Source organism: Danio rerio, chromosome 24, assembly GCF_049306965.1.
Source record: "Danio rerio strain Tuebingen ecotype United States chromosome 24, GRCz12tu, whole genome shotgun sequence".
NCBI classification, from domain to species: Eukaryota; Metazoa; Chordata; class Actinopteri; order Cypriniformes; family Danionidae; genus Danio; species Danio rerio.
In genome coordinates, this window is record NC_133199.1 from 42,722,368 (window position 1) to 42,743,318 (window position 20,951).

Genomic DNA, 20,951 nt, shown 5'->3' on the forward strand with positions numbered 1-20,951 from the left:
CCATACATTACAAACAATTTAGCTTACCCAATTCACCTTTACTGCATGCTTTTGGACTGTGGGGGAAACAGGAGCACACCCACACGAATGCAGGGAGAACATGCAAACTCCACACAGAAACGCCAACTGAGCGAACTTGAACCAGCGACCCAGCGACCTTCTTGCTGTGAGGCGACAGCACTACCTACTGCGCCACTGCTTTGCCCGGATATTTTAAGTGTCCTAAAATGTAATAAAGCTCATTCAGATGAAAGACCATATGCAAACTGGGCTAACATTTACATTCTGTCTTGTTTAAATCTATAGTATATTTAATACATTATATGATTTTGTTGTTGTTCGTGCTTACTAACTCATGTCACTAACTTTGTTTGCTTTAAATGAAATAATATTGAATCTTTGCACAAATAAAATTGCACATATTCATCATTCTGCAGTGTGCTAATTTAAATTGTACATACCCACTGTACATATACAGTTGAAGTCAGAATTATTAGCTCCCCTTGAATTATTAGCCCCCCTGTTTATTTTTTCCCCCAATTTCTGTTCTGTTCTGGGAAGATTGTTTCAGCACATTTCTAAGCATAATAGTTTTAATAACTCATCTCTAATAACTGATTTATTTTATCTTTTCCATAATGACAGTAAATAATATTTGACTAGATATTTTTCAAGACACTTCTATACAGCTTAAAGTGACATTTAAAGGCTTAACTAGGTCAATAAGGTGAACTAGGCAGGTTAGGGTAATTAGTCAAGTTTTTGTATGACAGTGGTTTGTTTTGTAATCAAAAAATAAATAGCTTAAAGGGACTAATAATTTTATAATTACTAATAATTTTCACCATAAAATAGTTTTTAAAAAATTAAGAACTGCTTTTATTCTAGCTGAAATAAAACAAATAAGACTTTCTCCAGAAGAAAAAATATTATCAGACATACTGTGAAAATTTCCTTGCTCTGTTAAACATCATTTGGGAAATATTTAAAAAAGAAAATCAAAAGGGGGCTTAATAATTCTGACTTCAACTGTACATCTATGGTCATACCGATCTGCATACCCTGAATATTAATAGTAAATTGTACTTATGTTCATCTATTGTAAATCTCTGTTCATATTTAATACAACCTGTTTATAATGTTCATAGTACATCCATCTGTAAATATCACCAGTTTTTCTATAACTGCACCTTTTAACTTATTACTGTATCCTGCACTTGCTGCTATTGCACTGCTGGTTAGACCTAAACTGCATTCTATTTCCTTGTACTTCTACATGTGTAATGACAATACATTTGAATCTAATCTAATCTGTAAAGGGATAGTTCACCCCAATTTGCTTTACTTACTCACTGATTACTCTCCCTTAAGTGGTTTTAAACCTCTTTCTTGTGTTGAACACAAAACAAGACATTTCCGAAGAAAGCTGGAAACCTGTAACCATTGAATTCCATAGTACAAAAGAACAAATACTATTGAAACATTTTTCTAAATATCTTCTGTGTTTAACAGAGGAAAGAAGCTCATGAAACTGATAATGAAACAAGTGAAGGGTAGGTAAACGATGACAGCATGTTCAGTATTGGTTAACTATCCCTTTTATTAATAGAAGCATGAAACGTCAAATGTGAATGGAGGATCATTTTCTCAGATCTTCCACTTGATGGAGCGCTTGGGACGTTTTTAAGTCTTATTCCAACAGTTCTATCGTTAAGACACTAGATGTCGCTGTTCACAATCAAAATCATATTCACGGCTTTGCATATCTATAATGTCCACCACACGTGTCAAATAAATGTAATTTTGAACTTTGTTTTAATAAAAGAATAATGAAAGGTATTTTGTTTACAGCAGTGAATTTTTCACAACGCAATGTGAATTTTGTTCTCAAGAGCGAACAAAATGTTTACGTCATTAATATAAATATGAACACATTCATTTTCTTGTCGGCTTAGTCCCTTTATTAATCCGGGGTCGCCACAGCGGAACGAACCGTCAACTTATCCAGCACATTTTTACGCAGCAGATGCCCCTCTAGCCGCAAACCATCCATGGGAAACATCCACACACATTCAGTCACACTCATACACTACTTTTAGCTTGTATAATTCACCTGTACCGCATGTCTTTGGACTGTGGGGGAAACCGGAGCACCTGGAGGAACAACATGCTACCGCCAACTGACCCAGCAGAGGCCCGAACCAGCGACCTTCTTGCTGTGAGGCAACAGCACTACCTACTGCGCCACTGTGTTGCCATATATATCAACACAAAATATGACTTTTTCCAAACTTTTGACTGATTACACATTTAATTGCGGGTTTCACGTTTGTTTCATGAAACTGTTAAATTAAAAAATGGAAACAAATAGGATTTCACATTTAGGATGATCATTTAAACATTAAAAATGTATCTCTACATTAAATATTCAAGTGGGTAATCAGTAGCAAAGTCCCCTCACAGCAAGAACGGTCGCTGGGTCGCGCCATGGGTCAGTTGGCATTTCTGAGTAAAGTTTGCATGTTCTGCTCATGTTGGCGTGGGTTTACTCTGGGTGCTCCTGTTTCTCCCACAGTTCAAACACATGCGATATAGGGGAATTGAAGAAACTAAATTGGCCGTAGTGCATGTGTGTAAATGCACGAGTGTATGGGTTGTGAATGTTGGGTTGTGAGTGGAAGGGTATACCTGTGTAAATTAAACATATGCTAGATAAGTTGGTGGTCCATTCCTCTGTGGTGACCCCTGATTAATAAAGGGACTAAGCTGAAAAAAATTAAGGAATGATATTTAGCTTATTATTATCCGGTTTTCTCACCTGAGGCTGAACGAAACTAAACCTATTCGGTTTACCCACATCTGGGAGTTGTTGTACTTCATAGAAATAGAATGAAAGCTTATTAAGCGGATTGTAAACATTGATATAAAAAAAATAAATAAATAAAAATAAATAAATAAATTTATATATATATATATATATATATATATATATATATATATATATATATATATATATATATATATTTGAATAATATGCATTTATAATATTTATAATAAATCCTGTCACGATTTAAAAAAACAATTAAAGTATTAATACTGTGAAGTTCTTTGGGTGTAAAACTTGGTCCAGACGCCTCAAAAGGAGAAGGCGTTGTCACGTGATACCTGTTACTTTTCAAGGCGCAAATAAAGATATACCAATCATGTTTAACTGCGTTGACTGTGTGAAAATATACGTTTTAAAAATGGTAATTTTAATAAAAAAATTATAAAAACAACTTAGACAAATTATAAGTTTTTCTAAATTAAATATCAATGGTTGCAATTACTTTTAAAGTCTCACTGTTAAAATAAAACAGTGCTGAGATTTGAATGTGATTTAATGAGGATTGATGATTCTGGGCCGCAGAGCGCCCTCTGTAGGCAAATAACCATGCGTTTTCCAGGAACACCATCAAGCCGGTAACATTTGCGGTCCAATGAGAATTTACCTTTCTGTTCAGTCCACACAAGGCATTTTGGGAAATGAGTTTCAGAAATCCGCATTCTGAACGCGAGTTACGCCATTAAACCAGCGCAGCGCCACGACAGACCGCGGATGTACGCCGACTGCGCGCTGATCTGTTTCTTGTGATTATTTCCATAGAGGAGCATGAGGAACCCTGCGAGATTAAAGCTGTAGATCAAACCAGCCAGATCACACATCAGCACATCCACAAAAGAGCATGGATCGGCGGAAAAAGAAGCTCGTTGAGAGTAAGAACGCGTTTTTATGACGGCTTTTGCGTTTACATGGCTAATTCAGGACCGCAGAAGGGAAAGTTAAAAGGGCAAATCAAGGAAGAAGAGAAGCTCGGTCCATCCAAAGGTCTGCCCGTGCTCCACAAGTAAGATCACTTTTCTAAACACGTATATAATAGATCATAATATCATAACACACATCACGTGCCACGCTGGGGGTTATTTGACGTAAATGTGTGTGTTTCTGTCTCTTTAATTGCTCAGCCTCATCAAATGTTACATTGTATCTTTTCAACTTCCTTGCCGTCGGCGAAGTGATACAATGTATCATTCTGTGGGAAAAGAACTCGTTCTGAAAGCCCTGCTTCAGTGATGCTTCTGAAGTAGGAAGTGAAGTCTGACATTTGGAGTTCAGCTATCATTAATAATGAGCAGCGTTTAAAATATTCCAAACAAAAATATTACACTGTGGAGCTGTATTATTGTGTATATGAACAACATCTGTTATAGGAATAACTTCGAAAATGATCATCTTTATGAATAATAGACTCTTCATTAATTCTTCATTCAGCCTGGTTGACTTGTTGATGTTTTTTTCCATCAGTTGATGATCAAATATTATTAAAGTAGAATTTTAGTAGAATAGTTAAGTTTGTAATTGAGTTGGTTTTATATCCACACATTCTGACTTCCTCATTAATAATATAATGTCAGAAGAGTATGAGCAATTCCAGCGTTATGGATGTGACATTTGCATTAAAATCTCAAACCATAAATGAAGAGTTCAGATGCAAAAACCTCTAAACGACATCTGAAATCTCCATCAAAAATGATTTTTTTGTAGATTCCTTTGTTTATGTTGAGATATACCACTTTAAAGACAAGAAAAATGACTTATTCTTTGCCATAAAAGTGATATTACTAAACATTTACATAGGAGTCTGATAAACATGCTCATTTTAGAGGAATATTTCAGATGGTATTTTGAGGGTTTCGCATGTAAACTCTTCAAATGCACTGAGAAAGTATACAGTTAAAGTCAGAAATATTTGCCCCCCTTTCCCCCCCTATTTCTGTTTAATGAAGATTTTTTTCAACACTTTAATAAACATAATAGTTTCAATAACTCATCTATAATAACTGATTGATTTTATTTTTTCCATGATGACAGTAAATAATATTTGACTAGATATTTTTCAAGACACTGCTATGCAGCTTAAAGTGACATATAAAGGTTATTTTCTAGGTTAATTAGGTTGACTAGGCAAGTTATTGCCTGTCGGGCAGTGGTTTGTTTTGTAATCAAAAAATAAATAGCTTAAAGGGACTAATAATTTTATAATTACAAATAATTTTCACCATAAAATAGTTTTAAAAAAATTAAAAACTGCTTTTATTCTAGCCGAAATAAATCAAATAAGACTTTCTCCAGAAGAAAAAATATTATCAGACATACTGTGAAAATGTCCTTGCTCTGTTAAACATCATTTGGGTAATATATATAAAAAAAAGAATAAATAAATAAATAAAATTCTGACTTCAACTGTATGTTAAATTATATTGACACATCTGTTTATATTTTCCAAAACAGCTAACCACAGAGTTATGGAATCATCTGTAAACATTTTGTTTAGATTTTAAATGAGGGGAATAAACATGTGTTATGGATGTGACCAGTAAAGTATGTGAGTTTACAGTAGATCACATACTTTGTAGAAATTCTCTGAATTAAACTGCGCAACCCAAAACAAATAACACTAATCGAAAATATAAGAGTTGCTCACTATAGATCCAAAACGATTGATTTTATTTGATATTTTTAGCATTTATGAGGGAAAAGTATGGTTATGGATGTGACATCTCTCTGCTATGAATGTGAAAGATGTTAAATTGGCACTTGTGTGATTTTAGTAAACCAAATATAATTATTTGAAAACATTAACAGAGATATTTGAGTAACTTTAAAGCACTGTAAAATGCTTGCTTGCACAAAAAAACGCAGAAAGGGTCTCCATATTTTGGCGAAAACCTAATTTTTTTTTCATAGCAAGGTTAACATTTGCATGGAATTGCTTGTATATTCTTTGGAAATTCTGTGCAATCATATTAGCAGCTAATGACTATCAAAGTACAAAGTGTTCGCAGTTAAATTAATAGTGAAAGTGATGCTTCGAAGTCATACTTGCATCTAATTTCTGACTGAATATTCAAAATACCATGATAAACACTATAGGGAGCGTGTCACAAGTTGTCACTGAATGAATGTGCGAATATAAAACCAACTTTACCTCATTAATTTTGTAAATCAGTCTGTCTTTATCCAGCAGTCTGGATCTAGAGTGTAACAGATGTTAATGAAAGAGTGTGTGTGTGTTAATCAGATATACTTTCGTATAAAGTGTTTTAATGTTGAACTCCTAGAACTGAATACAAATCTGGAAGGTGCAAATGTAGCTTTTTATCAGTTCATGATAGGAGTTCATTGAGTAAAGGTTAAGTAGGTGTGGGTTTCCACTGTTAAAACGATGACAAATAGTCATGACGACAAAAGTTTCAATGTTGCTTTCCTCATTTCATAAGTTAATCAGGTTTCAGTGACTTTTTGTAGGTGTATACAAAGTTAACTTAGTATTTCTTGAAAGTTGAGATGACTAGAAAAGCTAATATGCTTCAACGAAAATATTTAAGGCATCAAAATTGGCTTTACAGTGAACAATGACTCATTTTCTTCTGAATCTGCTGTTGCCAGTCACATGTTTTAGTTAAATATCTTGTGCTTGTTTTGGCATTGTTGACGTACATAATGGAGCCTGTTTAGTTTCAGTAAGTTAATTCAGGCATCATCTCTGTCACTCCACAGGAATCTGTATGCATCCGTGTATATTCATGCGAGTACATGGGAACTAGTCAGACTGGTTTAGTGAGCTGGGTTATTGCGAAAGTGCAAGAACACATCTGTCATGAAACTTCCTATGTTTGACATATTGAACATGAATAACCAACAGACATTTTGCTGAATGCATGACTGATCTATATGTGATTGACCACACCTTCGGTTTCTGGTTGGTTGTACCTTTTCCTTTTAATGCATCTAAGGAATTTTAATAATGTGATAGTGAGAGTAGTACGGTTCTGTCCTCTTTCTTGTCAAAAAATGGTACAGTACAGTAATAATGCCATCGTTTTGAATTGCTTTATGGCCTATTCTTTAGTATATCTCGAAACATAGAAGTGCAGCTGAAAATTCGTCTTTACACACTGTCACAAACATTAAAATGATTAGGAAAGGAGACGCGACTGACCTCAACATGCAAATATGCTCCTCACAGCTCATAATTCCTCTAGAAGCAACAAGTAATACGTTTTTTTTTTTCAATAAATAATGAAAGAACTATATCAAATCCAATGTGATAAAATGTCTGAGTGATGCACATATATGAGTACAGTTGAAACCAAAAGTTTACATACACACTAAAAAGGAGCATAACCATTTTTTTTAAATGTCTGAAAGTAAATCATGCTAAACGTTTACTATTTTAGGTACTTTTTAGGATTACCGAAATGATTTACATTTGTTAAATGACAAAATAATGAGATAATTTTTTTTTTGAATTTTATATTAATTTCTAGTCAAATGTTTACACACATTTTCTTGGTATTTTTAGCTTTGCTTTTAAACTGTATAACTTTGGTCAGATGATTTAGGTATCCTTCTTTAAGCTTCTCACAATAGTTTGCAGGAGTTTTGGCTCATTCCTCCTGACAGAATTGCTGTAATTGAGTCAGGTTTGTTGGCTGTCTTGCTCGCACAAGCTTTTTCAACTCTGACCACACATTTTCTATAGGATTGAGATCAAGGCTTTGTGATGGCCACTCCAAAACATTCACTCTGTTGTCCTTAAAGCACATCTTAGCTAATTTGGCAGTATGCTTAGGGTCATGGTCTGTTTGGAAGACCCATGCGTGGCCAAGTTTTAATTTCCTGGCTGATGTCTTGAGATGTTGCTTCAGTATTTCTACATAATGTTCTTTCTTCATGATGCCATCTATGCTGTGAAGTGGATCAGTCCCTCCTGCAGCAAAACAGCCCCACAAAATGATGCTGCCGCCCCCATACTTCACAGTTGGGTTGGTGTTCCTGGGCTTGTAAGCTTTCCCCTTTGTCCTCCAAATGTAACACTGGTCATTATGGCCAAACAGTTCAATCTTAGTTCCATCAGACCACAGTACATGTCTCCAAAGATTTTTTTTCAGAGTATAATTTAGCAAATTGTAATCTGGCTTCTTTGTAAATTCTAGCTTGTTGATTTTCCCATGTTGTCACACAAGGAAGCAGTGTGTTTGAGGTCTTCCTTAAATACTGTTAAACAGTTGTACCTCCAATTAACTCAAATGTTGTCAATTAGCCAATCAGAAACGTCTAAAACTTTGACATCATCATCTGAGCTTGTTCAGAGGCATAATAATCCTATTGTATGTAAATTGTATGTAAAAGAGAAAAAGTTTAGTCACATTAACATCTGACTTTTTTTTAAATGGTTATTTCCCTTTTTATACCGTGTATGTAAACAACTTCTGGTTTCAACTGTATGTATGTGTACACACATATAATATGTGTGCATATAATCTCATATAGATTTTTGGACAAAATACAATCCAGACATGATGTTCTTGACATGTTATTTGAGGTTCATCAGTTAGATTATTAGTGTATATAATAATTTAAACAGAATCTCAATATTCAAGGGATCCTTTAGCAGAGGCTGAGCAGCATCGAATCTGCGCATGCGCGCTGCTGACTCGTCGTAATCCTCGCGCAACTGCGCGTGCTGAAGAGAAACAGGCTGAATTAAGAACGGAATCAAATAAATCGCCGCAGCACAGACACGCATGCACATCCAAAACTGCGCTTTAAACACTCGCATGCTGTCATCATGAGTCCCGCGAGCAGATGCATGAAAGCACCGCTGCAGTTTGCCTGCTGTGTGTGTGTGTTTATGCGGCGCGCGGCAGCAGCATCATCATCCTCACCATCATCATCGGCTCCAGCAGAATCATGAGTGTCCGAACTGGTTTACAGAACCGCCACGGACTGAACCGCACATCCGCACGGGAGCTTTTCTACCGCAGGGATTTGTCAGTATCTTTCACCCGGATGCTTTCGCTGCAGGACCGCAGTTGAAGAGACTCCACGTCGGACCGGAGAACCGGCGGAACCGGAGCGCTCATGTCCTCACCGGGCCCGAGACCACTGCACCTCACCCGAGCCTCTCTGCGCCGTTAAATATTCATAGTCACGATTTGAGTGTCAAACTTGATACTCCGGTGGCCGAAGAGACAAACGAGAGCCTTTAAAGCCACCGCTGACTCGGTGTAAACATCTGCATGAGATGAGCCGCTGGATCTGTGAAAGCAGGACGAGCTTCACTGCAGCAGCTGCAGCCTGACCCGCTGAGGGCCTCCGCCGGGTCACAGGCTCAGAGAAACCCGCTGGTCATCTGAGCCCACCGTATGCACGCCCGTACACACACTGACACCGATACACGGCTGCTTTTCAAAACACACAGGCTTGCATGCGTGTACAGTCACACAGATGTGTGCAGTTCACAGGTTTGCTTCGTTGTGTCTGCTACTTTTAGTTTAAATACTGGCTGGTTATAGAATCTCGACTATAAGAGAGGCATGCACGATATCTGCCAATACTTACTGATTTATATATAAACATATATATTTTTACAATATAACCAGTGTTTTTAAGTTTTTTTAAATATTACCAGGATCATTGGATAACTAAAAATGGCTGTTTTTATAATGTTGTCCAACATTTATGTTAAATAATTGTAATTTTTAAAGCATGCTTAACTTTATAGGGTAACTATATCAGCCATGAAATAACACCAATTATTGGTATCACCTTTAAAAATTTGGCCTTCTGGTTATGTTTTAACTAGTGCATCTGTTTAAGTCAGGATGTATTATGCACATTGTTTTTAAAATTGCCTGTGTCTGCATGCATATGGGATTAAACGCGCGCGCACACTCTTGCATGCGTTGATGCACACACACTCCTATGCTTGTTCTCAGGCCACTGATGTTTGTTTGCGATGAAAGGAATATTTGCTTCTGCAGGCTGGATGAAATGTGACGCATCGTAATCCCGGTGACAGCTGCGGAAAGATGAGCCACAGACAGAAAGAGAGAGAGAGCGAGACGGGCACAGAACATGATTAGAGGGACTGCGCCGTGACTCACAGAAAAACAAGACGCTCCGATGGAGACTGGAAACTTTTGTTCCTGCGTCAAAGTTCTTCTTTTAAACCCGTGAACCAAGTGTTTAAGTTTCAAGCGCTTCAATGATGTGTTGCACTATACCTGAAGCGTCGTCCTTCCTCTCCGGCGAGGTTACGGCAGGTTAATCACAGTCGCCGGGAGACTGAGGGCCCGTGGCTCCTGCAGACCTTTGGGAGCCGCCAGCCGTGAATCCTGTGAACTTCATAGCATGAAAGTGTCAGTGTAAAACACATCCTGATGTTGATCTCTGGCAGACTGGAGGAGATGTGTGATCCACCGAACTGAGTTTCACCTTTGACCTTTGTGTATTTATGCGTATGAAAGACAAACAGAGGGACTTGGCGTGTGTGTTTAAGAGTTGTTGTGGCAATGGGGAGCTCTGCGTCGTCTTTGACCACGGATAGGGAATCAGATCACGGCTTCGGAACGGCTCCGTTCCCCGCAGCTGCACCGATGGGTTGGCTGAGGACCAGTCACAGCAGTCCGGTGTGGGGAACCACTTTCATCACCCGCCAACAGCAGCAGCACCAGCAGCCTATTCCACACAGAGAGCGCAGGTACACATCGACAACAACAGCACAACAGGAAGACACATTCACTAATAAAAACACAAAATTCTCATTTTAGAAATGAAAAAATAACAAAATTCTCATTTTAGAAATGAAAAAATAACAAAATTCTCATTTTAGAAATGAAAAAATAACAAAATTCTCATTTTAAAAATGAAAAAATAACAAAATTCTCATTTTAGAAATGAAAAAATAACAAAATTCTCATTTTAAAAATGAAAAAATAACAAAATTCTCATTTTAAAAATGTAAAAATAACAAAATTCTCATTTTAAAAATGAAAAAATAACAAAATTCTCATTTTAGAAATGAAAAAAAAAAACATTTTGACAAAAACATTGGGTCAGATATGGACCAACCCACCTCTTGGGTTAGAAAGTGTCATTTAAATTGGCCATTTCTTTTTTGAACACAAAAGAAGATATTTTGAAGAATATTGGAAGACCAATATTTCATAGTAGGTTTTTCTACTTTGAAAGTCAGAAGCTACATTTCCATCCACCTACTTTTATGCGCATTTTGGACATGCATGTAAAGACTGTTGATGGAAACGCCAAGATGCGCATACATTTTGACTAAACTTTTTATTCGATAAGAAAAGTTGCGCATGAACTATGAAGGAAACACTTTTAAGAACAAATTCTAGTATGCACACTAAAAAGTCATGTGATTTTGTTATAAGCGATCATATGGGAAGGGTCTGAAATCGCCTACTACTCAGTAGTACTGCATTTAAATTCAAATGTACTACTCAGCTGTTAATAAAGTATACATTGTATATTCTATACAGCATGAATGAAACTCGGATGTACTACATCCGCCGTTTTGCTATGATCACGTGACTTACCCACGTGTATTGCGTCGCTTTACTGCCCGTCATGAATTCTCTCCTGGGGTACTTTAGAATCTTGCAGGAAGTAGTAGGTCATCTGGATAGTTCTCGCATACTGATTTTCGAATTCTCTGAATGCGGACATACTACTCTCCTATCATTCTGTTTTTAGCATACTATAGAGTATGGAAGTATGCAATTTCTGACACAGCCATGTTGATGAAAATGTGCGTAAATGGACAAATCAACAGGCTGAGCACACTGTAAAACATCTAAAGTGTTGTTTTGGTCATTCTTAAACGGCTTAATTAATTTCAGTATTAGTGTTATTGTATTATTCATGACCTCCAGAATAACCAAGAGCGTTTGTGCTCCGCGTCTTCAAACGTCACCATGCGTTCATTGCGTATCAACATTGTCTTCGGAGACGCAAGTAATTTATTAAATAAGAAAAAGATTGACGCAGCTTCTCAAGATTCTGACTGTGTGATAACCTTGGATAAAAACATCACGGTTTCACGGTATTGTGATGACTGCTTTAATATCTAGTCTTTTAAAATGTCTGGGTAAAAAACTAAAAGGTTTTTCCATTTTGAACACGATAAAAAAATTTGAGTAACATTTAAAATATTTTGGAGCAGTAAACATGTCAGGCTGAATAGTTCAAATTAATGATTGATTTCTGGTGTATTCATTAGTTTCAAAAATACAGATTTTTTTTTTGACAGTTTAAAATGGCGTCTTTGGAGATCTTTTTGCTGGACAGACTGTTGTCCTAAAAAACAAAAAATAAATAAATACAAAATCGTACACACACCTTAGAAATGATATTGCAGAAAATATTTATGGTTTTAAAACCTTGACTCTTCCAAACTGCGGTATACCTTAAAAAAAGTTATCGTTCCATGCATCAAATTCTGTTTTGACTGTTGATATTTGGGCCAGTTAACCAGGCGATTTTGTTCTCTTTGACTCGTTGGATGGAAACGCTGCTTTATTTCCACATCTTTAATGTGATATTCCAGTTTTGCGCATAAATTGAAAAGATTTGCATCTTTGGATGGAAACATGGCTAGTGGCTTCCAGTTTTGCAACATTCTTTAAAGCATCTTCTTTTGTGTTCAACAGAAAGATGAAGAAAGTAATGATGAAGGTCACTTAAGGGCAGGCGCTAAAAAGTAACTCACTTTAATGTGATGAACAGTTGAAAACAAAATGATTCACCCTCCTCTTGTTTAATAATTTGGGAAATGTTTTAAAATATAATGTTTAACAGAGCATGGACATTTTCTGCAGTATTTCCTATTATATTTGTCTGACGTAAGACATTTCTGTTAGTTTGACTCTAATACTTTTTTATTTCTTTATTATTAGCCCATTTTAAAAAATTGCCTACAGAAGAAACCAATGTTGTCGGTACCACTTTATTTTGACGTTTCCTATTGCAAATTTTGTTAACTAAAAGTTGCATTGTAACTAAATGCCAATTAATTCTCATTCGAGTATTAGTAGATTGCTTAATATCTTCTGATGCTGCTCCTTCAACATTTAACTGACAGCAAAATCCTGCGAGTAAAATTGACTTAGTTTAGATAGTATTTGGTCCCTGTTTAAATTGAGTTAAAGTTACTCAAGTTAATGAGACATTGAAAGGACAAATTAGGTGATGATTGATAATAATAAACAGAAACACAGAACTATAACCAACTTTAGTCACAGCCTTAGATGAAATCAGCTGAAATATAATACATTAAATGTCTCAAAATCTCAGCTGAGGATCATTAAGCAACTCCACAAACAGCAGCATTACTTATTATCATCATGTTTGCCCTTATTTAAAGAGGGACCAAATACAGAGTAAATTTTACTCTGAGGATTTTGTAAGTACATGTCAACTTTCACTAACCCCAACCTAACAGTCTACTTATAATCTAATGAGAATTAGTTGGCATGTAGATGCAATGTAACTTAAACAAACTGTGTTAAACGGAACATCGAAATAAAATGATACCCTGTTGTCCAATGACTTGCCTAATTACCCTAACTTTGAACTAATTAACCTAGTTAAGCCTTTAAATGTCACTTTAAGCTGAATACTGGTATCTTGCAAATTAGCTAGTCACATATTATGTACTGTCATCATGTCAAAGATAAAATAAATTGGCTACTAGTTAAATCGAAAAGAACTGATCCTGTTAATACATTAAGGTCTGTGCTAAAACATTATCTTCATCATTATTACCTTAAATTTATAATCTCTATCTATATGGTTGAGTGTGTTGAACTGAATCCATTGGCCCGTTTTGGTACGATACGGTACAGTTCAGTACGCCTTTATGGCCGTTTCCACTATCAAAAGGTACCTAAAAGCGAACCGTACTGTACCACTTTTTGGGTACCCTTTGCAAAGTGTACCTAGCACAACAAAAGGGTACCAAAAGGCGGAGCAGGACGCGCAACTGAATGCTATGTGTTTACAGAGATATGTCATTTGCTCATGCAACAAGCCAGAATGACAACAAAGGAACCACCATGTTTAAAATACACAGCAGAGACATTGCAACGTAATAATATATACATATTATAACGAGCCATGGTCGACCCGAGCTCAAACAAACCTTGTCGTCGTCTTGATGAACAGTCAAAAAAGCCAAGAAGAAGAGCAGAATCTACCCTGTGCACCCTAGTTTTTACAAGGCTGTCTAAAGCGCGAGCGGTTTCGCATTTTTACATGCGATCAACGCGCGTCTATATTTAAAATAACAAACAAGTTAATAATAATCTGCACATGATTATTAGGGTGCTTTCACACTTGGTTCATTTGCCTGGACCGTACTCAAGTTCGATTGTCTCCCCCTGACACCTCTGTCACCTACTGTCTTTATTCCTCCTGAACCCCGGTACGCTTGCGTCATCGAGCTGCTGTTTTGTTTACAGCCGTTGCTAGGTGACGGTCACAAAAGCAAGCGCCATAATAGAAAGACTTCTGCCCATCGCGGTCATTCTGCTGTAACTGAAGTTTTTATTTTCGGACATACAGAAAGCGACTAGCGTCCATCTGTCCCAAAAATGTTATAAACATTCAGAACATCACACAGAGTCTGCAGAAGCTGTTTTTGGAGGAGACAAGCAGATGTGCATCACTGTGTTTGCCCTGGCTCAGTCCTGTGTGTGTCACCATGGTTCGAAACGTGACACACACACAAACACAAACGAATGTTATGAAAATGATAGTCCGTAGTACAGTTGGCGGTTCACTTCCGTGATTTGGTACGATTGCATTCACATCAGAAGTAAACCGTACTAGAGTTCGCATGAACCGTACCCCAGACCACCTCTTTCAGGCGGACTCGGGTACGGTTCATGGGTGCGCATCCGAGTAACCCTGATGCAGACCAAAAGTGCTAGTGTGAAAGCACCCTTAAAGTGCTTTTGATATCCGATCCTTTCAGAAAAGAGAGTAAAGCTTGAAAAAACAAAGGGGAAGCTCCAAAAAACAATGACGCAAATGATTCTTTCAGCAACCTAAAACATGAACAAACTGCCATGTTTAACTATTATCATCACCTATTGGACTAATGTGATCTCAGAATGACAGAATTACTTTCTAGCAGAGGCTACATGGGGCTGGTGAAGATTAAAGACACAGATGAGAGAGGTTTGCACTGACTGGGCTGTATGTTGCATGTTGTTGAACCCAAATAAGGACTAAATGTCTGCTGTGTGTAGTTCTTCTGTAATTGATAACATATCGGAGACTGTAAGGGGCTGTATGTGTTTATATATGTTAAATTAATTTTTTACATTATATAATTGCAGACGTTACAGTAAGCTATTTCAATCATTGATCTGCAGTTATAATTAAATCCTGTTCATAGAAAGGTTATTAGTGAACATTTATGCAGAAGTGTTTATGTGTGTAAAGCCTCTGTTTTGTGAGAAGTGCTTCTCACATGATATGTGAGTGACCCGTACAGCTTTACTGTAGACATTTCCTCGAGCGAGAATGATGTAGACTGAAGCTTTCTGTCGTACACCACACCCACCATTGGTACCCTTTAGGCAGTGGAAACGCAAGTCTGATAAATGTGACCCATACCGTACTGTACCGCTCAGTGGAAACGGGTCATCTATGGTACTGAGTGTGTTTACATGCATCATTCATAGTTTTGCTTCATGAGATGTCAGGTGCCACAGGTAGTGGTTGAGTTTTGTCTGTATGTTTGTTTGTTTTCTGTCTCTCAGAAAGTCTACATAGTGTGGTGGGATCATGTCTAATGGAGTGTGTCAATACAGTGTATAGCTGAAACATCTTGGCCAGATTATGAAATGTGTGTGTGTGTGTGTGTGAGAGTGATAAGCAGATGGTCTGGTTTTAGCAGATGGCACTGCAGCCACTCCAACTGAAGGCATCTTTTTACTAGAGGATTTTCCCTTTAACACTGTTTGCCAGGGGCACCCTGTGAACCCGTGAGCCTGTGTGTGTGTGAGAGAGAGTGTGTGTGTTGATAATGCTGATCTCTGACGTTCTTCTGTTACATAGACGCTAAACGTTTTTGCATTACGTGTGGAGGCAGGCGTAGTGGAGCTGAATCATCTGCATACGCCCGACTCTCTCAAACAGCAGCGGATGGATATTATTCACAGGGGATAGATCACTTAGGGCTGTGCTTTTTTTATGGTCTCCGATTAATTTGCTAATTGTTGTTTTATGCACACTCTAGAAGCGCTGGGTTATTTCAAATCCAAATCGGGTAAAATATATATCATCCCAAACATTGGGATAAATTCAGTCCTATAAATGTGATGTTAAAAAATTACTCCAGTGTTTGGTTTTGTCCAAATTTGACCTAATATTGGATTGAAATTACCCAGCATTTTCAGACTGTATGTGTGAGCCGACATCATCACATGCAAAATCACACACAAAAACACAACTTGAGTGTCCAAAAAGCATCGCCTGTGTCATGAAACCTTTACGCATGTAGGATATATCTATAATTCAAGCTCTAAAAGGATGAAAATACTCCCTCGTTGTTTTTCTTACATTCATAAGACATGATTCAGTAGAATCACACAAGCAGGGGTCATTTTCCACAACATAAGCTCAATTTGATATTGATTTTTTAGTATAAAAGCTGAGTGGGTTTTATTTTAAACACGATATTGTCTGATTTTTCTGTTTGGGATAAGAAAATAATCCCAAACAAAGGCAGAGCAGAACATTTGTGCATCTCGGAGAAACACCGCAGTGCTTTTAAATTGAACCGAATCGATCAATGCTCCATTCTTGAAGTCATCTGAATGAATCATCCTTTCTGAACAAATCATTTGAATGAATGGGGAATTTGTACCACTTACTAGTGATTGTACACCTGTCTTGTTTAGTTAGATTGTATCAAACTCAAGTTAGTTTCCCCTTTGGTGTGAGTCTTTTAGGGAAATGTGAAAACAGCAATCACACACTAGTGTGCACCAAACAAGCCACAACCCAGCTGAAGAGAGGGTCTCAGTCCGTGTCCAATCAAGCATTGATTAGGCCTGTAACGATAGTCAATATATTGACTTATCGAGCAATTTTTGAAAATGAGAGCTAGTTTTTTTACACTTATTTTAGAGGCGCGATATATTGTCTATATTATATAAATATATTTAAGATGATGCTGATATTGAAGCTACATAATATAACAAGCTAAGTTTTTGTTAAACGCACTGCATTCTGCTTTCTGAAGGCAGGGCTTATGCAGCTCTTATCCTCTTTTACACACACAGAGTGTGTGAGAGAGCAAATAGTGTAGGTGAAGACAAGACACCAACCCACAGACTCGTGTTTAAAAATTACAATCAGTTAGGGTAAACAAGTGGCGATGGACTTGGTTTCAAAGCCATTCTTCAGCTCCGGTGTGGAAAAAAATTTTGGCTTTAAGCCAAATGAGAAAGGAGAGTTTGCTAATGTAAACAAGCTGATATATGTCGAATTTGTTTCAGATCAGTGGCAAAAAAAAGGCAACACAACCAACCTTAAATCGCACCTAAAACATAACCAACCACCCTAGTGACTACCCATTTTTTCCAACATGGGAACAACAACCGCAGTTGGTACTGTTGAGAGTACTTCCAGACAGTTAACTGTAACAGATGTATTTACCTGCCAGTGCAAATATAATCGAAATTGCTCACACTCACAGAAAGGTACCATTTTATAGCTAAAGAGATGTAGCTGTTAAACACTCGAAAAACCAGCATTTAAAAACATTTAACAAACAGTCCTGCCTGATTATTAAAAAATGGCGCCTGAGATGCATTAACTTTGACTTACACTTTTTTGTTTACATCTACTAATTATTATTAGTTACTTGTTTTAAGATATTTTTTTCATGTTTCAATTTCAAACCTAAATATTCTAAAAAATAAAATGTATTTTGAAACAGTGTACCTGAATTATTACACTATTATAAAGTGGCAATAATATCATTTATGGCAATTAATTTAAGTGCAATATATCGCCCAGCAAAAAAAATATAATAATATATATATATATATATATATATATATATATATATATATATATATATATATATATTATATATATATATATATATATATATATATATATATATATATATATATATAATAGATATATATAATAGATATAACTCAGCAGCTCAACGAGAAGATAAAAAATGGGTCTTAAAATGACAATTACAACGTGAAAGCTTGGCTTTTATCAATTTATCTCTTCTGTCGAACACAAAACAAGATATTATGAAGAATGTTGGAGAACAGCAGCTATTGACATCTAAAGTAGAAACCAAAAATACTGTAGAAGTCAAGGGCTGTGTTTTTCCAACATCCTTCAGTATATCTTCCTCCTTTGTGTTCAGCAGAAGAAAGAAACTCAAACAGGTTTTGAGCAAGTGGAGGATGAGAAACCGATGACAGAATTTCTGTCAAATAAACAATTGAGACTTTTAAATGATTTCATAGTGACGTTTTTGAGCTTGATGGAGTCCTGCAGGTTTGACTTGCTTTTTCTATGGTAGAAATCAGCATTTATTTATGCCTAATGCATTCAGGATTAATTATTTATTATGATTGATGTTCATTTTTGCTTCAACTATGATTGTACATTGAAATCAGCCTATAATAATGTTTATTTACAGTACACTCTCAGAAATAAAGGTACAAGAGCTGTCTCTGGGGTGGTACCTTTTCAAAAGGTAAACATTTGTACTTGAATGGTCGATATTGGTAAATCAGAAGTATATATTAGTACCTACAAATTTGAAGAGAACCACCTTTGTACTTTTTAGGTACCAATGTGTACCCTTTCGGGAATTAATATGGACCTTTTAGGTACACATTTGTACCTTTTGAAAAGGTACCACCCCAGTGACAACTCATGTACCTTTATTTCTGAGAGTGTAAGAATTCTTTAATACCCAGTAGCAAAATGGCATAAATAATTCACCAGCTCAAAGAGAAGATAAGAAATGGGTATTAAAATTGCAATTACAACCTGAAACTTTGGCTTTTGTCAATTTATGTCTTCTGCTGAACACAAAACAAGATATTTTAAAGAATGTTGAAAGAAGCAGCCATTGACATCCATAGTAGGAACAAAAATACTGTAGAAGTCAAGGGCTGTGTTTTTCCAACATCCTTCAGTATATCTTCATACTTTACATTCAGCAGAAAAAAAAGCTCAGGTTTGGAGTAAGTGGAGGATGAGGAAACTTTGACAGAATTTCTGTCCTTTTAATGAACCATAGGGACTTTTAAATGATTTCAAAGTGGCGTTTTTGAGCTTGATAGAGTCCTGCAGGTTTGACTTGCTTTTTCCTGCAGATGTATTTAATCATGATTGATGTTCATTTTTGCATCAACTACCATTGTACACTGAAATCAGAAAGTCATATGCTTCATTTACAGTGAGAATTCTTCAATACCCAGTTGCAAAATGGGTATTGAAAATACAATTACAATGTGAAACCTTGGCTTTTATCAATTTATCTCTTCTGTCGAACACAAAACAAGATATTTTGAAGAATGTTGGAAGAAGCAGACTAAAAAAAATACTGTGGCAGTCACTGTGGGACTTTTAAATGATTTTATAGTGACGTTTTTGAGTCTTGCAGGTTTGACTTGCTTTTTTATGGTCAAAATCAGCCTTTATTAATGTTTAATGCATATAGGATTAAACAACAATCCTTTAATTATGACTAATGTTCAATTTTTGGCATGGTTGTGCATTGAAATCAGCCAATCATAATGTTCATTTAAATAGGAACTCTTCAATGCCCAGTAGCAAACCAGCATAAATAATTCAACAGCTCAATGAGAAGATAAAAAACGAGTATTAAAGCTACATCCTAAAATCTTGGCTATTATTGTAACTGAACCCGAGAGGTTTCATTTTGGAATATTTAACCGAGCTAACCGATCCATCCGAGCATGCGATGTAAAGAAAGCAGCGGTTCAGCTGTCATGCTTGGAGATATGGCAGTTGTTGTTTTTTTTCTGCAGCACCATCTGCTGTACGCGGCTGTTCATTTCCAGAAGTTCTGGGAGTAAAACAAACGTCTGTCACAGACCTTTTTAACAACTGACACGCACAGACAGCCTCGACAGGGCTGCGGCACATTCAGTCAGCTCAAACAAGGGCATTTTCGCAAGTAACAAGCTCTCAGCCTGGAGCCGCATCGAGCAGGACGAGACGCATATGAATTATTCTACTGCTAAAACTATTTCGTCATATTATTTTTATAAGGGTTGAGCAGTGCAAGAGCCCAACATGTGCTTGCGCTGTTTTTCTAAAGGGGTTTTTGTGTTAACAGAATCCAGGAGCACTTTACTCTATGCATTTCCACCAGCTTCATATTTGCGAGCCGCTTCTGTGTGTTCAGAATCATCTTTGAAGTTTGCATGTTTTTTGTATTGACTTTATTTTTTCTCGTAAAACTCTGCAGTTGTGTCTCGGATAAATCATGATGATCAAATAGTGAGGTTGACTTGTTCATGTAAATTTTTCTCACATTTGATATACAGTGGAGAAAATAAGTATTAAACACGTCATCATTTTTCTCAGAAAGCATATTTCTAAAGGTGCTGTTGACTTTGTTGGTAATAACCATAGACTGTAAAATATATGGACGTAGTATCCGTGACGTCACCCATAGGTTTCTAAAGAGCGCAAAAGAAGCCACAAGTAGGCGCGGCCAACCGTCGCCATTTTGTTCGCGCGTCATCACACCCACGGTGGGATACCAAACAAGGGCAAAGAGGCGGAGAGTGGGCGGAGCTGCAGACACCTGCTGGCATTTAGCGTGGACCTGTTTCAGACACACTTTACTTTGGGAGAACGCTTAATACTTTATCACCTGCGACTCGTTTGTATTCTGACCACTTGTGCTTGGTTGTACACTATATCAATAAAGTGTTTAGACTTTTAAAAACACTGCTGTAATACACTGAGCCACTAAACATTGTTCTTATGACGTTTTTCAACAGGAGGAAAA

At 36.7% G+C, this 20,951-nt stretch overlaps 1 protein-coding gene and 1 long non-coding RNA gene across 3 annotated transcripts in view; one reads left to right on the forward strand and one right to left on the reverse strand.

The window, feature by feature from the left end:
* Positions 1-3,664: 3,664 nt before the first annotated feature.
* The window catches only part of capn15 (calpain 15), a 55,822-nt gene continuing 38,535 nt past the window's right edge, over positions 3,665-20,951 (forward strand). The window contains exons 1-2 of one of the 2 annotated variants that reach the window (XM_021470406.3): positions 8,536-9,250; positions 9,871-10,589. In XM_021470406.3, coding sequence (XP_021326081.1) covers positions 10,402-10,589 — 188 coding nt within the window. In that variant the 5' untranslated portion in view covers positions 8,536-9,250; positions 9,871-10,401. Of the gene's footprint in view, positions 3,888-8,535; positions 9,251-9,870; positions 10,590-20,951 lie in introns of those variants that run through there. The other variant, XM_002663847.8, reaches the window with a different exon arrangement.
* Positions 11,382-17,849, reverse strand: LOC141380773 (uncharacterized). The gene is made up of 2 exons (XR_012399570.1): positions 13,461-17,849; positions 11,382-13,334 (listed from the first exon to the last, which is right to left on the reverse strand). It is a non-coding gene; the product is annotated as an uncharacterized lncRNA (long non-coding RNA).